This window comes from Sorex fumeus, unplaced genomic scaffold, assembly GCF_029834395.1.
Source record: "Sorex fumeus unplaced genomic scaffold, SorFum_2.1 ptg000008l, whole genome shotgun sequence".
In the NCBI taxonomy this organism is placed as follows: Eukaryota; Metazoa; Chordata; class Mammalia; order Eulipotyphla; family Soricidae; genus Sorex; species Sorex fumeus.
In genome coordinates this window covers 76,436,943-76,460,911 of record NW_026606065.1, presented here as the reverse complement: position 1 = coordinate 76,460,911, position 23,969 = coordinate 76,436,943, and the positions used below count along the sequence as shown (strand labels likewise).

The 23,969-nt window shown below is 42.6% G+C and overlaps 1 protein-coding gene across 2 annotated transcripts in view; it reads left to right on the top strand.

The window, feature by feature from the left end:
• ENOX1 (ecto-NOX disulfide-thiol exchanger 1) overlaps positions 1 to 23,969 on the top strand; it is a 470,609-nt gene that overhangs the window by 314,838 nt on the left and 131,802 nt on the right. For both annotated transcript variants that reach the window (XM_056109825.1, XM_056109824.1), the window contains exons 10-11: positions 18,193 to 18,299; positions 22,874 to 22,991. In XM_056109825.1, the coding sequence (XP_055965800.1) occupies positions 18,193 to 18,299; positions 22,874 to 22,991 (225 nt within the window). The remainder of the gene's footprint in view (positions 1 to 18,192; positions 18,300 to 22,873; positions 22,992 to 23,969) is intronic.

Sequence of the window (23,969 nt, the reverse complement as noted above, 5' to 3'; positions counted from 1 at the left end):
CCTCTCGGAGAGCCCGGCAAGCTACCGAAAGTATCTCGTCCGCATGGCAGAGCCTGGCAAGCTACCCGTGACGTATTCAATATGCCAAACACAGTAACAGCAAGTCTCAAAATGGAGACGTTACTGGCCCTACTCGAGCAAATCGATGAACAACGGGAGGACAGTGTTGGAATTTTGTTTAATATTTTAGGGCTCACACCCAGCAGTGCTCAGGGCCTACTCCTGGCTTTGTACTAATAAATTACTCCTGGCAGTTGTTGGGCGACCATACAGGATGCCAGAGATGGAAAAAGTTTAAGATGCCCAAACTATGTGGGAAGCAAAGCTCATCATGAAAGATGATATATTTTTAAAAGGATTGTAATTCTCTATGTTTTAATAAAATTAAATGTTCTTTACATACTGAAATAGTATAGTAAAGCTAATGACAGAGTTGTGAGTTGTATCTGTCCCTCTCTGAAGCACATCAAGAAGTTGGAGAAATTTTGTCAGTTACACAGGTTTTGCCAGGTCATCAGTGGAAGGCACAGACTTGAGATTCCAAACCCGAGGCTACACAGCCTAAGTGAACATTTTCCATGGGATCTGATAGTGCTGGTGGGCACTGTAAATATGAGTTGGTTGTGATATTATGACACCCAAAGACTTACACTTTTGAGATTGTAAACTAATCCATATGAGAAAAACTCACAAAATGAACCCAGAGATATAGAATTAAAAGGTTCCATTGTCCTTGGTAAGCTTCTAATTGGCACTTTATTATTTTTCTGCACTACTCTCTCTCCCTGAAACAGTAAGGGATAGTTTTATCTGATATTTTACAAATAAAACCTGCCATATTGACCTGCCCTGTCACTTTGATGCCTTTAGGTTCACTTCATACCTTTACCCTCATCTTCTCAGGTAGTTAATAGCCACTGATATTATCCACTGGTTTGTTTTCCCTCTTTATATTTGTTCATCAATTTTATACACATATTTCACACATGAGAAAACCATCCAATATTTGTCTTTTTTCCTTCTGGCATTTTTCTTCACATAAGGCTCCTTTCATTTTCTTGCAAAGAGCAAAAATTCCATCTTTTTCAGTAGCCAGATAGTATACCATCATCTAAATGTAACACATCTTCTTTATCTAACCATCTGTCTATGGATGATGGACTTCGAGAGTGGGGATGGGAGTTGGGGAGTTCCAGGGCCAGGGATTTTTGGAAAAAATCCTAACTCCTGGAGACCATATGAGTCGAGGCCACTGTCACTGATATCATTAAGGTTCCTTAACCCTAAATTATGCAATTCTTGCTTTTGACCTTCAGACATGGGACTTTTCTGGGGTTTTCTTCCTATTTAAATGAATTCTCAAGTCAAAATCTTGTAAGTAACTTTTGCAGCATCCTCTCTATCTCCCACAAACTCCAAATCTAGAAACTCAGGTAGTGCTATGGACATTGTCTTCAAAACTAACCCACATTGCTTCATTTTACCTTCTACGACAGCCTAAACTACAGTAATAGCACTCTGTCCCCCTGTGAGCGACATAAATCCCTCCATATCTTAAACAAGTGTATTTTTTTCCACCCACAGCAATATCTAGATTTAGCTATAAGTTGGCACTGGTTCAGTGACTCAAGGCTGTAGATCTGAGGTTTCCACAAAGCAGTTAGCTTTTCCTAGAAGGCTCTGGTGACCGCCACCACTCTTGCCTTCACATGCCATATTTCACCACATAATCAATGCACCACAGTACCGATTAAATAGTACTAGCACGGTTTTTAAAACCACCTTCGCAGAATGGTCACAGCCCACATTTTGGGATAAAAATGGCACAAAGATCTGCAACAATTATACTGTGAAATGCAGTAATTTTGTACAGGCAAGAATCACATAAGAAAAAGGATAGAATGAGCAAGTGTTCCATCTTTAGAGCAAGAAAGTCGAAGCTGTCTAAAGATTTCCAAGAGACTGTCCTTTGTTTCAATCTATAAAAATCTAGTATTTTATAGTTTCCTGAACCTTACTGAAAGAGAAATAGAAAGTAAGCATTTTTGGCTGAGCCCAGTGCTCTCCAGAATGCAATCGGACCTCTTGGAATAAGGGAGAAAGTGCTATTGCCCTTCTCACTCTTACTACAATTCAGGACCTATGTCATATATTATTAAATTCTTTTTAGCGTTTCATTTGTTTGGGGGGGGCATACCTGGTGGTGCTTGGGAGCTTTCAGGGGTCACCCCCAACAGTGCTCTGGGGAACAGGTGATGTTAGGAACAAACCAAGTTCAGCCTCACTCTAAGCAGTTTCCTTAATGCCTATATTGTCTTTCTGGCCCTTGTTCAGTTTCTGTTTTTACACAATGTCTGATATTATTCAGATCATAACTTCCCCATTTAATTCCTTTGAGTGCCTTCTCATTGCATTTAAAATTATAGCTGCTCTTTTAGGCTATAAATCTGTCTGTACCTTCCTCTTTCAGTTCTCATTTACCTTGAGTACCTATGTATGCATCATTCATCCCTTTTGGCTTTCTTCCCGCTAAACCATCAAAGCCACCTCATGCCGCTGTCCATTCCTTCCCATCAAGCTGGAGTGGAGTGGGGCTCTCTTTTCCCACTCCCTCACCTCTGAACCCCTCTTATTCTTTAGGACTTGGCCAAAAGTCAAGAGGCCCCTTAAGAGAAGCCTTTTCAATCTCCCCTCTTCTAACAGGTTTGCCATCACTACATTATCTCAGTTCCTTTGGAAAACTAATCAACACATACAATGATGTAATAACTGATCTTCTTTTGATTATTATAACAACACCATAAAGTAAAGGACATGTGTCTTTTTGTCATTGATAGACATCAGTCAGAATGCAGGATAGCAATACACAATGCATATTTAGTGGATGAGTGAATGAATGGGCTTATTGGAAGGCAGGAAGGAAGCCTGAAGCCTAAATGTGTGAGTTCATGAGTTTTCAGAAACCTCTTAGAGTGTTTTGTCCTTGGTATTAGCAGTGTCCAAAGATAATGAATGGGATTTCACTGTGCATGTGTAGCACTGTAGCACTGCAGCACTGTCCTCCCGTTGTTCATCGATTTGCTCGAGCGAGCCCAGTAATGTCTCCATCGTAAGACTTGTTGTTACTGTGTTTGGCATATTGAATATGTCATGGGTAGCCTGCCAGGCTTTGCTATGCAGGCGAGATACTCTCAGTAGCTTGCCAGGCTCTCCAAGAGGGGAAGAGGAATTCAACCCGAAACCGTCGGGTCGGCCGCGTGCAAGGCAAACTCCCTACCTCTGTGCTATTGCTCCAGCCCATGCATGTGTAGCTAAGTAAATTAAAAAGAAAAAGTCACCAGCTAGCCTTTCATTAGAGATTGCTGTAAGTGGGCCTAGGAATAGCTCAGCACCTGCCTTGGAAGAATGAAACTATGAATTTGACTTCCCAGAACTATCCTACCTGTACCAAGCATAATCCCAGCAACACTGCCTTGTGAAATTCCATACACAACAAAAAGTGTATCACACAGGATTGAGGATCCTTCTGGCGTACCACAACCAAGTGTGTGCAAACACCACAAGCACCATAATTAAAGTACTTGAGCACTGTAACCAAACAAAACCAATGGCAGTGAGAACTGCACCGAGAAATGCACTGGAGCTAAAGAATGCAGCCCCTCCAAGCACATGACCGAGTGTAGAAGCTCTGCAGCTATGTATGTGGCCTTTGGCCATGGCAATAAGAACCGCAGAAAGAGGAAAGAGAATATATATATTTTAAATATTATTTAAAATACACACACAGGGAAAAATCACTGCAGTTTGCCAGAAACTGGATTGCACATGAGGGGATATTATTAGTAGAATAGGGGTGGAGGAGTCAACAGAAAAATTCATGTTGATCTCTACCCAATTGTAAATTGTCCAAAAACCCTTCAATTTCTCATCTGAAATTTACTATTTTAAAGACCCCCTTTTGCCCCATGATTTGATTCTGGGAAGTATTTCAGGAGCCAGTGACACGATTAATGGTGATTGTGATCTTGCCCAATGACTCTCACTACTGAGATAGACCCAAGCCCTGGAGAATCAGGAGGAGGGAAACTTGGTGTAGGGATCTGAGTCAGGATCCTTCAGGATGAAATAAGGATGGGAGATAATTTTAAGAAAACCCTGGACTGGAATTAAACCTTAAATTAAATACATCAGGAAAGTTGAAGAACTTACTGAGCAAGCCCATAAGAGCCCATTCTTCTCTTTATGGGTTTCCAAAGTTGCCAATTCCCTAAATCCAAAGGAAACCAAAGCCTCGCATTTGTCTTAAAAATATTAGCAGTCACCTGGCTCACTGGTGCCCAGAGTGCGTATTTCATTATGCTTTAAATTGTAAATTTCCTGTCTGGGGCTATTCTTTTCACTGCAATGATGACTCATTTCAGTGTAAAGGGTGAGTTTGGTGTTACTAGTACACAGGACTGCTTCTAAACCAGTTCTTGTAAAAACCCTTGTCAATACACTTGCCGAGTTTTCCAAGAGCAGAACCCGTTATACCTCCATTTATCTATATTCCTGGAAAACAGCACAGGAATCACATTTGGGGTTTCTCATTTAACGTTACACCAGGATTGTTTGAAAAAAATATTTAGGAATGACATCTCATCTTTCTCCGAAGTGGCTGGTAATTTGCTGGTTACTGGCCAGTAGCCCTGAGTGCTTCTCTTCATTCTGAGGGTACCTCTCCATGGGAAATCAGGAGTGTCAGAAAATTGTTCTAAGGCAGTTTGGGAGTATGTATCTTGCTGAACGAACTTACAGCACAAGTTGGACTGGCCTAATGTCCTGACAGGAACGCTCAGGACTCAGCTTTGAGGAGTATTCAGGTAACTTGCAAAGCTCCACACACAGAAACAATGTGAATGCCTTTATAAATATGGTTGGAAATAGACTATTGGTTACACAGAAGGGACATTTAATTAAGCTGTTAGTACTTGCTAAGTAGTTACTGCAGTTTAGTTACAGTGCATCCATAGAAACATACCTGTCTCCTGATATTGTTTGTCATAGTTGTCCTAGATTTGCTACTTGAAAAAATAGCATTATCTCATGAGGAGACAAAGATCAAGCACCATTAATAATTTAAAACAACAACAACACTCTGACTAATCAAAAGGTCAGCATCAAACCCAGCAGTTACCTTCTAGTTTTGCTGGGTTTCAGTTCTGCCAACATTGAAGTCACAGCCTTCTTTTGATATCTTCTGATCCTCACTCAGAATTTAGCTATTCCATATGGCCAGGTAGCCCTGTTTCCCTCAGGCCCTAGACTTAAAGAGTCAAGGGAGCAGCAAACCCAAGACTTTGGGAAGCAGAGCATCCATTTACTTCTATGCAGAATTATCCGACCAAGGATTGTGCATTTGGGAGAATTTTGACCCATACCCGATGGTGCTCAGGAGCTATTCCTAGCTGTGTGCTCAAGAGTGACCCGTAATGGTGCTTCGGAAATCTTACGTGGTGCCAGGGGTTGAACTGAGGTTGGTTGCATGCATGGCAAGGGCCGGACTTCCTGTCCTATCTCTCTGGCACCTGCAGTCATCAATGTTAAGAGAGGTCATCATCGCTCCTGGCATCTTTCTCCTCCAGGGCCTTTCTCTTTCTTTCAGGGCCAGCTGTGTAGATGTAGATACCAATTACTTTAAAAAAAAAAGAAGAAGAAGAAAGAGAAAAACTATGTTCAGCTCAGGTGAACTACTTCACTTTCATGTCAGCTATTCCTTGTATCATCCTTGACTCATGTTTATGCCATATCTTAACCTGTCCATTTGGAAGAATTTTTCCAGTTTTCTCAGTTCAGAGAATTTGGGGGCTTTGATTTTCTTTGCTTCTTTAAAAATTTACACTTCATAGGAACTCCCCAGCGGCCTGCCTACTTGTAGTTTTTCAGTTCTGAGCAAAGCTTGTCACTTCAGAGCTTAGAGAGGGTCTGTGTCTAAAGTTCAGGAAGCATGTATCATAGCACTCAATTATTAATATGCATGCCAAGATGATCAATGGTGCCTGCCTGGTTATGACACACCTCTACTGAAAATTTAAACACTCCATGATATTCCCATTTTGGTACTTTTCCAATGTGCTTCCTGGTAAAATGAGAAGGAAGCCAACTAATAAGAAAGCAGGCAGTAGTGGAGAGGGGTTGATTAATATTAATCCAGTAGGACATGCCATAAAAATAACATGTGGGAATATAGAGAACTAAAATAAGAAAACAGTGTGGAATGATGACAAATTCTTGCACTTTGGCTCTAAAATTGAGGTTTCCTAAGCAGTGAAAGGGAGGCCAGAAGGAAGGAAGGAAGAGGCAGACTAGGAGCAACACAGAGAGGAAGAAGGTCTGAGCACTTTGGTAATGAGGGGACAGGAAATTTGTCTAACGAAAACATAAATGTTACCTAGACTAGAATTTTAAAAGGATGCATTAGATAAATAAAAAATAAATTGGTGAATGCTTTATGCCTCTGGAGAAGTCCATGTGCTCTCATAAATACTTCTCTCTCTCTCTCTCTCTCTCTCTCTCTCTCTGTGTGTGTGTGTCTCTGTCTGTGTCTCCCTCTCTCTCTCTCTCACACAGTCACTCTCTCTCCCATTTCTCTAAGTAAATTTCTTTAAATTAAACTATTAATTTTCTAAAAAATATTTTAATATCAATAATAATGGGTGGGAATGAAAAGTAAGGACATTTAGAATGTATGAATGTTACAGCCAGAGCTTACCTTAGAGTCAAGAAACAGAAGACCAAGATTCAGAAAGACCTTGGTTATTTCAAAATTTTGCAGCTGGTTAGGACCCCAGACTACTGACTGCTTTTATATGCACAGTTTGCTTCCTAGCAGGTGTGTGCTTTCTTTATGTTAAAAATGAAAATGATCTGTGGAAGATATAGCAATGAATTTTCAGTTTATAAGTACATACGATGTAGTGTCCCACACTATTTGGCCCTTTTGAGAAAGAGAGTTACTCAGCGCTCTCCTGGAAATCTCCCTTCCTTTAGGAAATAAGGTGTCCTCTTCTTCCACACCACCTCCCCCGCTTCATGCAAATTTACTTTCCAAGGTGATGACAGGGAATGACATTAACCTCATCATAGAGCTTGAAAACAGACAGTAGTAGAGAGACTTTGATGGGACCCCAGGTGGTCCTGCTTCTAGTCCCAGTTCCTTATCCCAGATGAGCTTAGGAAAGTGTTTCTCATCTCTGCAGTGAGCAGTCTGATCACACTGCCTCCAGAGGTCCCTCTGCATCTTGGAGAAGTCTGTGTCTCACCCACACTCTTGACTTCCCTTGGCATCTCTGCATATCTAAACTCTTGGGTCTCCTAGCGACCAGCTGTGAGGGCAGCAGTTCCCAGGCTGACCTCAGAGCTCTGGGTCAGGTTTGTCCACAACAGCCTTCTCTCTTTTCTTTCCCACCACTAAGGTGACATCTGTGATGTTAAAGCCACATCTCTACCCCAAGGGTGTGCATGGCCCCTTGAAGGGCAGCTGACTGGTCAGAAATCTTCGCAAGAGTCCATTTCTTGCACTGACCCTTGCCCACCTGCCATAGCTCATTTGTCTTCTTGACTAAAATCGTACAAGCCCCGGGTGCTGGAGTGAGTGATTACACACCAGTCATCCTCCACTATTTACTGGACTATTTACGCATGTCAGACATTGCCCTGAAAGCTGGTGGGACACGAGGGGCACTAATATCTGGTTATCCCCTACCTCCTAATGCCCCCTCCAGGCAGACTTGTGCTCTTGCCCACATTCCTTCCACCTGAAGTGCTCTTTCCAAAATCATTTACTTCTTAGGAATATGTCCACTGAAACTTTTCAATTTTTCCTGGCTCGGGGAAATTTGGCTCCTAGAAAGAATTTTATGAAGTGTCAAAACATTTTCCCATATCTGTGGTCCTCATTGCCATTGCTCATCCAAGAGGAAAAGAAATTTCCTCGTAACTGTTTTAGCAACTGGACAGGTTTTCTATTTCTCCTCAAAAATCATACTGCCGGTTAGATTTGCCAGTATTTTCAAATGCTGGAAACATAATTTTGATCCAAAAAAAAAAAAAAACCACTACTTGACTGTCAGGGAATACCTGTCCAGAGAAAATGTTTTTTAGTGAACATTACTGGGTCTAGAATAAAGTCACATTTTCTATTTCACAGCACACTGGAGAGTGATGGCAGAGGATGTAGGAGGCATCCAGAACTGATTTCAGCCTGGGGGGTGGGGGTGGGGATCTCACTCATTTAATATTTTCTAAAAATGTATATGCTGAGCTCCAACAAGACATAACACTGTGCTATTATTAAAAGGGAAAAAATGTTTTGGTCATATTAAAAATATGACAGCAGTTAAGTCTAACACTCTGGTACAATAAATAATTGTGGAGACTGACTATCAAGAACCTACATAGTCTGCACAGTGAAGCCTAGTATTTAGGACTGACTCAGAACTCTGGGGGCTCATAACGACACCCCTGAAACCTGATATGCATATCTCTGGTTGTAGAGAGTAGAAAAGAGGGCGCTGACCAGTGTAAGAGTGTGTGTGTATGTGTGTGTGTGTGTGTGTGTGTGTGTGTGTAAGTATGTGAGTGCATGTCTGAGTGAATATGTGTGAGCTAGTGTATGTCTATGTGAGAGTCTGTGAGTCTGTGTGGGAGTGGTGTGTGTGTGTGTGAGAGAGAGAGAGAGAGAGAGAGAGAGAATATATGTGTGTCTCAGCTATTATCTAAGTGTACCTGAGACAGGGTGGGGTACCTATCACAAAGTGAGGGGATTTCCACGTAAGGACAGAATTCCTCCACATGTTTATGTGTGTCTGTCATGATCACTGTGGCCCCCAATGGGTCAGAAGTTTTGTTCTCTGTGCCACAGGATTGCAGACTAGAAAAGAATTGTGGAGTATCTTGTCCGGAGTTTCTCAAGCTTTTTCTCGTCGTGGCCTCCCTCCCAGGACCTTCTGTAGCCCCAGGTCCTGCTGGTTCTTTTTTTCCTGTGGTCCCGCCTGTCCTGCTTTTCGACCACCTAGTCTCAGACCGTGACCCCTGATGTACGTGATTTTCACCGATGGCCCATTTGAACCATCCTGGAGACTCTTGGGGAGACATATGGACCTGGTTGTTGAGAACCGCTGGTCTGGTCCGCCCCCTAATCCTGGGGATCCAAGCAGATGTAGACGTTTTTCAGGCCTCCCATGACTTAATGGTGGAGAGAAGGGGTTAACAATAGACTCCCCTCACACCACTCAAAAAAAGTGTGCATTCCTAGAAACATACCCACAGCTCCTCCTCCCCAATTGCCCTTGCTTTGCTTTACCAATTCTGCCTCTGTTGTAGGTCAAAGAACAGAGGTGATTCTTGGATTAAAGAGTGTGCTGCCTAAGAAAGGGGCCCTTTTCCAGACACTTCAATTCTGCTTCATGCTTTCAGATTCCTCAGATCACTTTGGGAAAGGGGTGGATGCAACTGCTCTAAGGTTTGCCTTCTTTGTGTTCAGAAATTCTGATTCCTTAAAAGTTTGGGCTCCTAGAGTCCTTGAAGTCTTTCTTGCCATGGCTGGCTCACAGATGCCTTTGGCCCCAGGTTTGTCACTTGTACCACTGTCCCCTGCTGGGACTGAGAGAAACAGCAGAGGCATCTTTGGATCTTCTGCCCAAAATAAAAAACATGGGCAAATGAGTGTAGATAGTCGATTTGATCATGGGCAGAAGTAATTTCCATTCCTGACTCTACCATCTGCTGAGTAGATGACCTTGATCAGGAGCACACTCTGCTCTGTGAGCCGAGCCCTGTTAGCAGTCAAGTGGGTACCTACCTTGATGGGTGCTGGGGAATTTAAATGAGTTCAAGTTTTAAGTGAAGTGTTGGCTCTTAAACTTCAGGACACATTGGAATTGCCCGGAGAACTTGTGTAGCTGGATTGGTGTGGGAGAGGGTGAACATGGATGAAGGTGGTCAGAAGGGAGATAGTGAGCTGGACAGAGAGCTCCGAGGGCTGGAGAACATGCTTTGCATCTGGGAGACCCGGGTTCAATCCCTGGCACTGTGTGGTTCCCTCAAACATGGTGGGAGTCACTCCTGAGCATACTAAAAGAAGATACTCCATTTGTAAGTTCTAGGGTTGAGGTATATAGCATAAAGACAATTAATGATGCTGTTCTACATATTTGGAAGTTTCTATGAGAGTAGATCTTAAAAGTTCTGATCAAATTCATAAAAAAGTGGTAACTGAGATGTTTGAACTAAACTTCTTGTTGATGTCATATATCAAACCCTTGTTACATATTTTTCACTTAGACACACTTGTGTGTCAATTATCTCAATAATAATGGGATTGCTCGAGCGGGCCCAGTAACGTCTCCATTGGAGACTTTGTTGTTACTGTGTTTGGCATATCGAATACGTCACGGGAAGCTTGCCAGGCCCTGCAGTGTGGGCGAGATACTCTCGGTAGCTTGCCGGGCTCTCCGATAGGGGCAGAGGAATCGAACCCGGGTTGGCCGGGCTGGCTGCGTGCAAGGCAAATGCCCTACCGCTGTGCTATCGCTCCAGCCCTAAACAAAATAGGGATCCATTGCTTTTAAAACACTTAGTATATAATATTTAAGAAACCACTAAGTTAGAATATTATTACATATTTTTGTTTTGCTACTTTCTAAAGCATTTGATGAAATGCATTCATCAGATTCATTTGCAGTTCCGATAAATGGATAAGAGTTTATACAAAACTTAAAAAAAAAAATCAGTCTCCTAATATCTTTCCATTTGTTTGAATCACATTACCATTTCCTTGTTGTTTAAAATTTGCCCGAAACATTCTATTTCTTGTTTTAAATTTAGTTAGCATGTTTCTCCCTTACCCTATTCCTCTTTCTTTCTCTTCCCCCCTCCCGCCCCCCACTTTTGACTCTTCCCATCCTGGTTTCCCAAAGAGCCAAGTTTCCAACATCATCTTGTCAGAAGGTTCGGAAGCACACTGCTCACTGATTGGCTGATAGGTTGCTCCCTGATTTCGTCATGGGCTCAATTTAATGGGGCTTGTAACAGGTTCAAGGGGCCATGCCTTAATCTCACCTCAAGACAGAGTCCCAGATAGGGGGCAGGAGCAATAGCACAGCGGGGAGGGCATTTACCTTGTACACGGCCTACCCGGGTCCGATTCGCAGCATCCCATATGGTCCCCCGAGCTCTGCCAGGAGTAATTCCTGAGCGCAGAACCAGGAGTAACCCCTGTGCATCGCCGGATGTGACCCCTCCCCCCCCAAAAAAAGACAGAGTCCCAGAATTCCCTCTTTCCTCCCTGAGTTTGACTGAGTTTGACTTTGTTAATTTTGTTTCCTGGGATGTTGATCCGACTGCCTCACAAGCTTCAGTATGCTCAGGCCCCAGAGCCTAAGAGAGTGTGCAGGAATCTGAAAAACTCTGAGCTACTTCCTGTGTCCATGTTTGGAACGAACAGGTCATCCATTCTTCCTCCCTCCAGTTTTGCCTTGCTCCTCAGATGTTCAGAGGACCCAAGCCACTTACTAAATTCTTTCCCTTTTGTTTTTAGTTTGGGGGCCAATCCTCATCAGTTTACCCCTAGCTTTACACTTTGAAAATCTAACTAGCTAACAAGTATGGGGAGGCCCATGGTTCCATAGCTTATGTGTCTTTGAAACTCTCTTATCAACTGTTCATAGAGCATTTGGAAGGGGAATGTTATCCCTGCTGCCTATATGGACTAAAGGTTCTCTGGATACTTGGGACACTAACTAAATTCCAGGCTCTTTCACAGCTGTTTAGTTGGAACAAAGAAGCAGGAGGTGCAGGGACTGTGAGAGAGAGGCGCTGTGTTCAGTGAGCACTGGGGAGAGAGCCCACCGTGTCTGTGTCCTTTGGAGACACCTCTCCTTTCTTTCCTGGACTTTGTTGCTCTCAGTATTTAAGTTCCTGTGCAGCACGGAAGTCTGTGACTTTGTTTTTGGGGACCCGGCTCTTTCCCAGCAAGCTGGTTTCACTGCTGTCTCTTTCTGGGTGAATCGATGTCCTGGTCTTGGTTTTCTTTTCCCGAGCAGATTGATCTCAAGTGCTTCTTTCTGGAGAAGTTCATTTTCGGCTCAGCTAAGCAGCATTTAGGAAGTAGAAAGGGCAGGGGGAGAGAGGCAAATTACCCAACAGAAACAAAAACCAAACCGATCCAATGTTAGGAATTCATTTTAATTATAAAAATAGACATACAAGGGTATATATAATGTCTGTAGGTTTAAGTGTTTCAGGTTTAAGTTCATGCACATACATACGCACAAGGTCATGAATAATCATGAAGAAGGTGCAAAAACTAGTCAAACAAGAATGTCATTAGACGGAGGTAGCGCTAATGTCATGTTTGCAACCCGTGTTCGCAAACCCAGATCTAAGCCTGCTAATGCCTCCAGCTTATGAAATCGAAGTCTCAGGACAACCAATTGCAAGCAGCCAATTAGACTGTGAGCTACAGCCAATCAATAATTCCCTCGCCTTGCTTCTGCTTTGTCTCTATAAACGTTTCACTGCAGTTCTTGCTCAGGGAGGGCTTCTGACTCTTTCCGGTTTAGTACTGCCCAATTCCAATCTATTCATGCTCAAATAAACAGGAAAACATTGTGTATGCCTCAGTTACTCTTGTAACAAGAAGTTTTCAGAGTGATTTCCAAGAATTATTACAGTTTCACAGGTTCTATTTCATAAATGTTTTATTTCATTAAAACTTTTATTTCTTAACAGTTTTTAATGAAAGTAGTATACATAAAAGCTTAATAGTAGGGAGGTATATCTCACATGTGTGGGGTTCTGGGTTTGGTTCCCAATACCTGTCCTTGACAGAGGTGGCTGTTGGGCATTTTTATCTCTGTCAGAGATAAAGATTATCTTTATCTCTGATGGGCATCTTGAATCTTACCCTGTGTTCAATTATACCCGCTGGATTAGTAGAAGGCACTTTTTTTTTGACACTTAAGACTGACATTTAATATACTTTTGAAAAATAATTTAACGTACCTAAAATAATCTATTTTGGATATAAACAGAAAACATAAAATCTGAGGGAAATATTTATAAGGTGTGGAAAGTAAATTAAAAAAAATCTGACTAAAGGTTCTTTCTGGTGATAATGCAGTTGACCCGTGGACAGGGGAGTGGTTGTGAACCCATCTCCCATCTTGCTTCTGTGTCATTGACAATCCACATAAAATGTTGACTTTGCCTCAACAACTATTCATCACCTCCTATTAACCAGAAACCTTACTGAGAACATAAACAGTTGACTTTGTATAGGATATATATTGTGTATACTGTATTCTTAAAATAAAGTAACCAGAGAATAGAAAATGTTATTAGGAAAATCTTGAGATAAAAATCATTCACAGCACAGTATTTATCGGAACTATAAATTTATATTATCTGTTTATAGGAAAATCCATGTATGAGTAGAGTTTTTTAGTTCAAATCTTTTATCATCTGAGATTTAACTGTGCCTCTAAAATGTGATGTATACCAATTGTTGTAGGTCTGACAACTGTTGTAGACAATAGGGGTGGAAAAGGCAACCATTTGAGATTAGCTGAATTTCTACTACCTACAACACAACTTCTGTAAGCTTCGCTTTTGAGCAAATGCCAGTGCTTCCTGTGTACTGTTTTGCTTCTTCCTGAGAAGACTTCTTAGGATCCCTTTTAGTGTCTACTTGTAGTTTTATTTGTATAAAATAAGCAGGATGAATTATACTGAAGAAGTATTAAAATGGTCTGGGGATTCTTAGGTTTGTTCTGGGACTTCCCTGCTGAAGACAAGAGTGTATGTCTTCACCTGTGACACCAATACTTGGCGGTCATCCTGATTCATGATTTTAAAATATGCTGCCTTTGAATCACGTCTGTTAGGGCATACTGTTTGAGGTTGTTATTCCCCCCTAATGATGATGAATTTGTGCTGATCCAAGCACATTTTCAGAGCCCTTTTGTTTGCCCAAGAGCTTTCATTTGTAAGATAAATGGCTGGTTTAGGGGCAGTCCGTACAGAATGAAGAGAATCAAACTGGACCTAAAAAATACTGTGGGAGTTTATCAAGCATAAGCTGAGCTGCACTTTGTTTTTATTTATAGGGGATGCCCCACTGGTGCCTTGGGACTTGGGGCTAATCCCACTGGTATGCAGCCCAGGAATCTGGTGCTACCCTACCCAGCAGTGCCAAGGCCATTCCAGTGGTGCTAGGGTCACTCTAGAGGCATTAAGGAAGGCATATGGTGCCAAAGGTTAAACTTTGGGCTCAAACACTTGAGGCATTTCACCCCTTTGTGGTATTTCCCGGCCCCTCAAGTTTTTCAATGGTTAATATGTAGGTTAAAGTATAAAATTTTAAAAGAATCAATAGAATTCTATCACATTTAATTTTTCTTTGAATTACCCTACTGAAGAGGTTACATGAATTGTATGAAGTTAAGAATGGCCCAGAAAATAAATTTTGTCTTCTTTTTGAGCTTCCCGGTCTACTTTTTCAGCTTCTTTTTAAAGATCTTCAGACTCTAAACTGAACATGCCACCAAATTAATTTATTGCCTTCTTTCTGAGATCTGTCTGTACTTGTCCTTTTAGTCTGGTATATTTCTCAGATCCAAAACTCTACCTTAATTTAAACCTTCATCACTTCTCTCAGATACCTCTTCTGGACTGCAGTATAAAGTTCACCCTGTGACTTAGCATTCACAATCCTTCCTGATTCATTCTCACCCAGCAAAAGCTCCATCCCTCCAGCTACCTTCACGCAGAGTTCTTTCACAGTGTCATGCCAGCCTGTAAACAAGTTGCCCCTGCCATATCTGCAGAGCAAACACTGATTCACTAACTGACACCAGCCCAAAATGCTGTCTTCTTTGAGGTGTTCTCCGATTCCATCACCCAGGTTAGTCAGTGCATCCCTGAAGTGTTTTTCTTAACTCTCTTGTATAGGATAATCATCTGCCTGTCTTTTTTTTTTATCCCTGAAAGGTATGATCTCATCAAGGACAAAGATTATCTTTCTTTCAAGGACTGTCTCTCATTCAAGGTCAAAGACTGTCTAGAAATCATATTTTTCTACATCAGTCACAAGTGGGATAGCTCACCCTTGCTGAATGAATGAATGAATTTAACTTATACACTAAGACCTGGTAATACCACTGTCCTCCCATTGTTCATCAAGTTGCTCGAGTGAGCCCAGTAATGTCTCCATCGTGAGACTTGTTGTTACTGTGTTTGGCATATTGAATATGTCACGGGGAGCTTGCGAGGCTTTGCCATGCAGGCGAGATACTCTCGGTAGCTTGCTGGGCTCTCTGAGAGGGGTGGAGGAATTGAACCCCACCTGGCCGGCCGGCTGCGCTCAAGGCAAACACCCTACCGCTGTGCTATCACTCCAGCCCGGTAATAGCATGTTCTAAATAATCGGTCATTCACCCTCTAACAGGGACTAAGTGCCATACATAGTGCATGGCCTGAGTAGCTATGTGGGAGATCTACCTTTACCTTTGAATTTAGGCAGTAGCAAATAACTCAGTCAAGATTTCTTCTAAGCAATTTCCCTTCTGTACTCCTCTGTGTTATTTAAGGGTCTGTCTTACCTGCATCACCCCTACTCATACACATATATAAGCACATTATTTTCTATTTTATATATCCTATTATTGAGCTGGAGCAATAGCACAGCTGTAGGGCATTTGCCTTGCATGCGGCCGACCCGGGTTCGATTTCTCCACCCCTCTCGGAGAGCCCGGAAAGCTAACAAGAGTATTCCGCCCGCATGGCAGAGCCTGGCAAGCTCCCCGTGGCGTATTCAATATGCCAAAAACAGTAACAACAAGTCTCACAATGGAGATGTTACTGGTGCCCGCTCAAGCAAGCGGATGAATAATGGAAGGACAGTGCTACAGTGCTATATCCTATTATTAGCAAATTTCTGAAAGCAGAATTTGGAGAGTCACCACTCAGCCTCCATCTTCACCATTTCTTTCTCTTAAGTATGAGACCACCACATTTTCTAATTACAAGTGATGGCAGTCAAAGAACTCTTCCATTAATAGCAGTGGTGCCCATATTTCTTAACAATCCCAGAGAGCCACCACATATCCTAGGTAATCTCCTCCAAAAGTCAGTCTCACCACTATCAACCAGTCCAGAGGCCTTGGATTGACTGCTCTGGGTGGCCCTTAGTAAAGAACCTGGAAGTCCCAGCTGATAGCAAAGGAAACCTGAGGCAGTTACCAAACCAATTCTCTGCTGGCCCCATTGCTGTACAGCCCGGCAGGCCCCTGGAGGCTGGTGGCCTAGTGAGTGTCAATACAGAGAGCAACACCCCATGACTAATCTGGCATTGTTACTTCCTGCAGGAGTGGAGGGAGGGGAGCCACATACACTTAAAAAGAGGATAAGCTAAGTTGAAGGCAAATGCTCCTATTAAAGTAGCATGCTGTACATTCATCATGTGGCACAATGACAGAGTTTGATAAGAAGATTTAGAGTTGGGACTCTCCTGAGGGAGACAAAAAGCCCTGTGAAAATTACCCAGAGATCAGGAAGCCGTTTATCAGCATTATAAGCTATCTCCAGCATGGAAAGTGAAAGGAATCTGGAGTCTGCTTTCTTCCTCTGCTCCATCACACACTCATTTATTTAGTGTATGGATTTTCAGAATTGTGGCACACCTGGTATCATTCTTCTGTAGGAATTAGTCTGTCACCTGTTAACATCTTTGGACACCTGAAAGATTTGGAAGGGCTCTGATAGTCTTCTTTTTACAAAAAAATAAAATTGTTGCAGGGTTGCACCCAGCAGTGCTTAGGGGATCACTGTGCACCCAGTGGTTCATGGAGGCCATGAGGTGCCCGGGATTAAAGGCAGAGCCTTTAGCTTGCTAGGCATGAGATCTGCCACTTGAGCTGCATCCCTTGCCTTGATGTCCTTTTTTTCTATTAGAGCCTTGGGAGTCACTTAAGGAAGATTCATATTGAATAGTATTCACATCCATGAGAAGCTCATTGTCACTGTGCCTTCCTGAGTATTTAGAAGTTCTCCTTTAATCATCGTGTTAATTCAGTGCAATAATTTCCTTAATCCCATCCTAACTAGATCAATAGCTATTTAAATAGGATTAAATTGACAATTGGTTGGCCCTGCCCCTTCCCTCCACTCCGAAGAGCCCATCCTCATCTCTGTAATAGAGTTTTGTTCACAACCCCTAGACATTCATCAGTTCAGTAGCACTGTGCCCAGAAGCCAAAGAAGTGCTAAATGAAGTCAAAGTGAGAGAGTTAGAACTTCAGTGGTTGGGAGCCGGAGGGAGGGGAGCCTTATGAAAGTGAAAATGGAGTAACAGAGAATGATATGCAGTTGTGGCCAACTCTGGAGGTGCCATAGATATGCATCGGACATGGAAGTAAGACCTGCTCTCCTATGCTGCCCATTGGGTAAGCCTGAAGTGCTTTCAGCTGGAGAACAAGGCTCTTGAGTCTGCCAGAGGGCAGGAGGGCTGACTGTGGTGGTTTTGATAGGTACTGAATGGGGCCAAAGAGTGAAAATGGCCCTAAGGTGGGGGAGGTGTGATTCAACTACTCATGATTGGCCCAGCTTGATATTTGGGTACAATGATGCTCTCAGATGGGTGCGGCTGAGTCCTTGCGGTGGAAGGCATAAAAACGAAAAGGAAAGAAAGAGAAAAACTTTATTTGGCTCTTCCTCATTCAGCCACTCCACCCTCAGGCCTTCCGCTCCTTTGAGGCCTTACTTTCTTTCATACTGTGTTATGATAATCGGTATGCCAACACTAGAGCCTAGAGTTATAGATATTGGTATGATAATATATCTACATCTAGGTATATTGTTATACCAAGTCACATTTTTAAACAAGAGCCAAAGAATGCGTGGAAGCAGATGCCCAAGAACTTAGCCCAGTCATATTTAGAATTTGTTTTAATCTAAAGTTATGGAGACAGACTTGAAAGGAGAGACCCCCAACCTTGCTAACATGTAAGTACAAAAAGGCACTAACCGGATGGATATTGATGATGTTGTTTCTGTCCTAACATCATCCATAGACTCCTAGTGTCTTTGCTTTGCTTCCCTATAGTGATCACAACATAAATTACTTGTCTTGTTTGACTTCCTTGTTCACCAAAGTTGAGCAGATTGTGGCCGTTTTCAACGCTTCTACCAGACAAAAAGCTTGGGACCATTTCTCGAAAGCTCAGCGCAAGAACATAGACATTTGGCGAAAGCATTCTGAGGTTGGTGATTTTATTATTACTTTCTAACCACCATCCCACAGCTGGATTGGCAGAGAATAGTGTGGCTGCAGCCATCCTGGTTTCTGTTTCGAGTGGGCAGTCGTTCCGCCATTGTCAGTTCCAAATCCAGCTCAGACTTGCTTCTCATCCAGAAAAGTGTCTGCCTTAATGCTTAGCAGGCGGAGGGCTTTTCTCCCCTAACCCCAAAAGGGAGGGAAAAAATCTCCCTTTTTCATAATAAAAAGCTCAGAAACAAACCAAGACACTTTACCTGATTTTTTTTGAGAAAAAATTAACATTAAACAGAAAACTGTGCTACAATGTGATGACAGTGGTTTTCTCCTTGGGCTAAAAATGGCAAGGATGCCATCCATGGCTTCTTTTCAGGAGCATTGTCTTGGTCCCCTGGGCTGGCCCGCATGCCCCAGCACACCTCTCCCTGAAGCACATTTCCCAAGGGATGGGAAGGTCTGGCTAACCAGGCCCGTCCTTCTGCATCAGTGCCTTTGTGGAGTGTGAGTATTTACCCCAGAGAAGAGTTCAGAACTTGATCTTTTCTGCTGCCTAGAAGGACCAGCTTGTCTCATTATCCCTGGTCATCCAGCTGTTATTTTTAACTCCACAGTGTACGCTTTGAACCTGTAATTTAAAAGTAAGTATACTGTCTTTGTTGGCTTCTTCTTCTTTTTTTAATGAGTTACATGTTTTTCATTGAATGCCTCTTCATCTCTAGCATGTCAATATTAAAGTCCTAAATGATACTCCCCTCTTTCAAAATCCCCAAATTATAGAAGGTAAGGTTTATTTGTTCAATGATTTTTGGCTCACAGTTGTAAAATAAAGCTCTTTATATAGGGTTTGAGGAACCAAAAAGTCCTGTGATATTGATCATTTGGGTAACACTTTAGTGCCCATTAAGTAATGCTAAATTACAGTGGAATACCAATGGTGCTGGATGTAACATCCACATAAATACCGAATGAATTCTTTATTAGCACTGTTAGCATGGTGAATACTGAATGGCTTCACAATAATGGGACACTTCAAATGCGAGTGCAATTTATTATTGCAAAGGACCTTTTTTTTTTCTTACCTGATCCAGCCCCCAGAGGTGGTTGGAGACCTATGAGGTTCTGTTCCTCTCATCAGGGGCATGAGTGAGGTGGAGGCAGAATTTCTGTCATTTTCCCAATGGGGAAAAAAAATGCTTACCGTGGCATGTGCTTTCCCAGACACTGAACCAAGACTAACCAAAGAATCCTTGTTTATATATGCAGAAATATGCAAATTGAGGATTGTGCAGTTGGAATCCGTATATTTGGATTCCCACTTGGGAATGAATATGAGTTCCCCTCCTCCCCTTTACATAGAAACAACCCTGATTTTTTTTAAAAAAGTTTTTAAATTGAGAAAGGCAAGTGGCATGATGCTAAGTAGGCCTGAGCATGACAAGGCTGTTGTATGTATGTGTGTCCATTAGTATTAGTTATTGGCTCCATGTTCCACTTCCCATCATCTCTGCTCCCCTTCCCATCAGCTTCCTTTGCCAGTTTCTGAGCCTGGGGGCAGGACAGGGAAAGCTCCTCTCCCCCTTCTGGGTTGCCAACTCGCTTTGCTCCCTGCCAGGAGGCAGGAATGGATGCAGCCCTGAAAGGTGCAGCATTCAGGCCTGGGCCCTCCCTGCTACTCCCACCGCCTCTTCAGATATACAGTAGGAAATAGAATTCTAAATTACCTTTGATTTTCTCTCCTACATGTTGCTTAATTGATTAAATACCCGTTGGTAATTTAACATTGTGGATGATTTCTCAGTTGCGGATAAGCTTGATAATTGGCTTGATTTTTTTCCGCATTCCCATGTACAGCATCTGTTAATTATCTGCAACACCTTTGCAGATTTATTAGAGTGTGCCAGTGATTTACTGCTGAACCAGAGGCACCCTGTGGAAACACCCTGGGCTTTTTATTGTTTGGTTTTTTCCCTCTCCGCTTTTTTTCCTTTCTGCCACCTTTCCACGCAAAGAACAGCTACAGTATGACAGTCTGTCATTAATTGTAGGGACTAAACAACAGGCCCTTACAGCCTCATTTATTCTTTCCATCTGACTTTTCCTTGTTTCAAACATTTTTAGGCCACCTCCTTGGGAATTGGGCTCTTTGTCAGTGGAAAGATTAGCTGTCTACAACCTCAAAAACATCCCCACTAATCACATGTGACATCTGCCTCCCAGACCTAGTGGCGTTACTGAAGGGGAATTGGCACTTCTGTCTTGGGGGGGGGGGGGGGGCAGGTCCAGGAAGGAGGCCGTGCCTGTCCTTCCTTTTAGGACTGCCCTCCACTGAGGGGGGGGATCCCCTGTCCTAGGTTCTCTCTCTCTCTCTCTCTCTTTCTCTCTCTCTCTCTCTCTCTCTCTCTCTCTCTCTCTCTCTCTCTCTCTCTCTCTCTCTCTCTTCCGCAGTGACGATCCCCAGGGCTTGGAATTGATCATTCAGTACTGTTAGCAATGATTTCTTTACTTCAGACAGTGGTGAAAATTTGTGGGTTAAGGACCAAAAAGGATTAAGAGATCCAATAACACAAAATTATGTATGTCAACTCATCAAAAAGGCACTGGAACTATGTTAAAAGCCATGCCTTTAGGGGCTGCAAAGATGGTATAGCTTGTATGGTGCTTGCATTGCATGCAGCCATCCTGGTCCAATCCCTCGTACCCTGTATAGCCCCCTGAGCCCCACCAGGGGTAATCCTGGAGTACAGAAGTACAGAACCAGGAGTAAACCCTGAGCATCCCTGGGAGTGGCAGACAAATAAAACAAATAAAGGAAGGAAGGAAGGAAGGAAGGAAGGAAGGAAGGAAGGAAGGAAGGAAGGAAGGAAAAGAAAGTCATGCCTTAAATATGGTGGACATTTCACTTAAGTTGTCTAAGTAAACCTCATAGGTTGTTTATTTTAAAGTAAATTTTATAACAAACTTTTATTTGAAAATTTCAACATATCAGGTACAAGGTTGGGAATAATAAAACATCTCTTTATATATATATGTTTTTAATATTAGAGTCTAGGGAATAAGGTTACAACAGTGTTTAGGTTCATAGTTTGTATGTAGAAAGTCATACACACCACTGCCAGCCAAGTGTCCATGACCCTCCGCCCCCGTCCCTCTGTTACCTCTGGTCCACTTTCACCTTCCCAACCTTCCCCACTATTTGTTGATTGACAGTTATAGTTTGATGCATCCTGTTACTTCACTTCCCCATCACCAATGTGCCCTAGACCACCCACCTATGCTACAGTGTTACTTCAATCCACATTGTGCTCCTCTCACCCCAGCCCCAATCCTTCACTCAATCTGGCACTCTCAGGTGTGTAATCCAGTACCAAGGTTTAGGTTGATATTGTTCATACCTTTTTTTTTCCCACCATATATCACAGATGCATGAGATCATCAGGTATTTGTCCTTCTGCCTCTGGATTATTTTAACCATTTTTATTCTTGAGGACAATTTATTTAAGAAAATAGAATGAATAAGAATTCATAAATATGAATGTACAGATTGATAAAATGACAGCATAATTATTTAACACAAATGATAATAGGATCCTTATTTTTTGGCACACCAATAAAAATGATGTATACTTCTTTCACTCTTCCTGAATAGTTTTCACATGCCTGCCTGCATCAAACAGCCTTGTATTCCTCCTTTTCCTCATTTATGCAATGGTGGACTAAGACTCAAATAAGTTAAAATACTTGAGTGTAGTCCCTCACTAGAAAGTGGGAAAAGTACAATAGGACCCTAAGCTCTTAAAGAGATGCTAGAGTAGTCATTATATCAATAACAAGAAACAAGCATGATAACATAAAGCACCCAGGGTTTTTATTTTGACCTCCAGTAGTTTTACCATCTAAAGATCTGCACTGTGTGTGTGTCTTTATGAAAATACATAAGGACAGTCCCATATGCAGAAGCCCTATTTTATATGAAGCAGAATAGTGATCAACAACAATAACTTAACAAACCAACTATGTAGCACAATGCAAAAAATATCTTACATTTATTTTATCCACAAAACTATTACAACAGTATAATAAACTTAGCCTAGGAAAGAGGAAACCTTCCTAAAATAATGCACTGGGCCAGCGGTAGACCAGGCTTTTTAAAAAAATTATTGTTCATATCTCTAAATCATTAGCTACATTTGATTCCTATCTGGCAGTCAGGATGACAAGGTCACTCTGATAGCCCCAACAGCCCTGCAAGGGCAAGTGGTAAGATCACTCCCTTAAATACTCATGAGGAAATTGAGACTCAAGAGAGATTAAATAATTTATGATGATCCCTTGACTCATCAAGGATGAGCAGAGGTTTGCTCACAGTCTGATGACACCAGATCCCTATTATTCTCTAAGCCCCCCTCCACGTCTGCATTTCATCTGAGATTAGTGGGGAGATGCAGTAGGAACCTTGGATTCCACACGTTTGTAGGTCAGTCGTTGTATGCCCAGATACCAGTGGGGAAAGCTAGGCAGACAAGTGTGTGGCTCTGACGCTGGGGTCTCCTCTGCTTTCAGGAGCTCCGGAATGCTCAAAGCGAGCAGCTGATGGGGATCCGCCGCGAGGAAGAAATGGAAATGTCGGATGATGAGAACTGTGACAGCCCTGCTAAAAAAATGAGAGTCGATGAATCAGGTAAAGCTGTTAAGTGCCACCTCCCCATGAGACGGCATAATGGTCTTTCGCACCCGTGGGGTGGGGAGGGGGACACACATGGTGGGAAATGGCCGTATAACTCACTTTTATTTGATCGAGACTCAAACTTTCATCTCTGAGTGACTCTGCCTTTTATTAATAGAACTTTAAACTGCTTCTTAGGAACATAGTGATTTAAATGACTCCAGTTGTTTCTCTTCTATGCGGGTCTGAGGCTATTACACATTTTCGCCCCCTGGGATATTTACCTGGTTCCATAAAAATCCTTTTCCAGAGTCTGGCAGCCTCTGCTGATGCTGAAATGCAGATAAAATTTGGTTTCAGTCACTCTTAAATCTTAAAGAATCTAGCCTCTCAGCCGCCAGGCAAGAGAATTTGAGTCCACCTAACCTGTCATCAAAAGAGGTGACCCCACTTGACACCAGAGCCTTGCTCCTAGAGTGATAAAAAGTGGAACAGCCTGGCTTTCTAGGAGTTCTGTCTAATCTGAGATATTGATTCAAAACTCTTTCCCCATTCTATGTAAATCTCATGGTACTTTATAAAAGGAAAGGAAGTGCTGGCTCACAGAATGGTGAATCCAAGGGAGCCTGCCCCGCGGAGGGGAAGCGAGTTCCAAAGGGCTGGGAGGAGCCGCCATCGCTGCCAGCACTGTCAGAAGGAGCATCGGAGGAAAGGCGTAGAGCTGCTTTGCCTCCTCCTGTGTATCTGGAGATAAACGCCACACCTGCCCTGGGGTTTCCTTCCAGAGCCAGGTGACCAGGAAAAGAGCCTCTTCGCCAGTTCATTGATAGGAGCCCAAGTCAAGATTCTCAGTGTGGTCCTCGGATGACAGTGGGCCCAATGCTGTGTTGTTCTAGCCAGACTTCAATTGGGAATGCTGGAGGCGAGCATGACCCTGGCGAGAAGCAGCTCTGTGTATCTAGGCAGGGGGATCAAGTGACTTTGTTTAGTAGT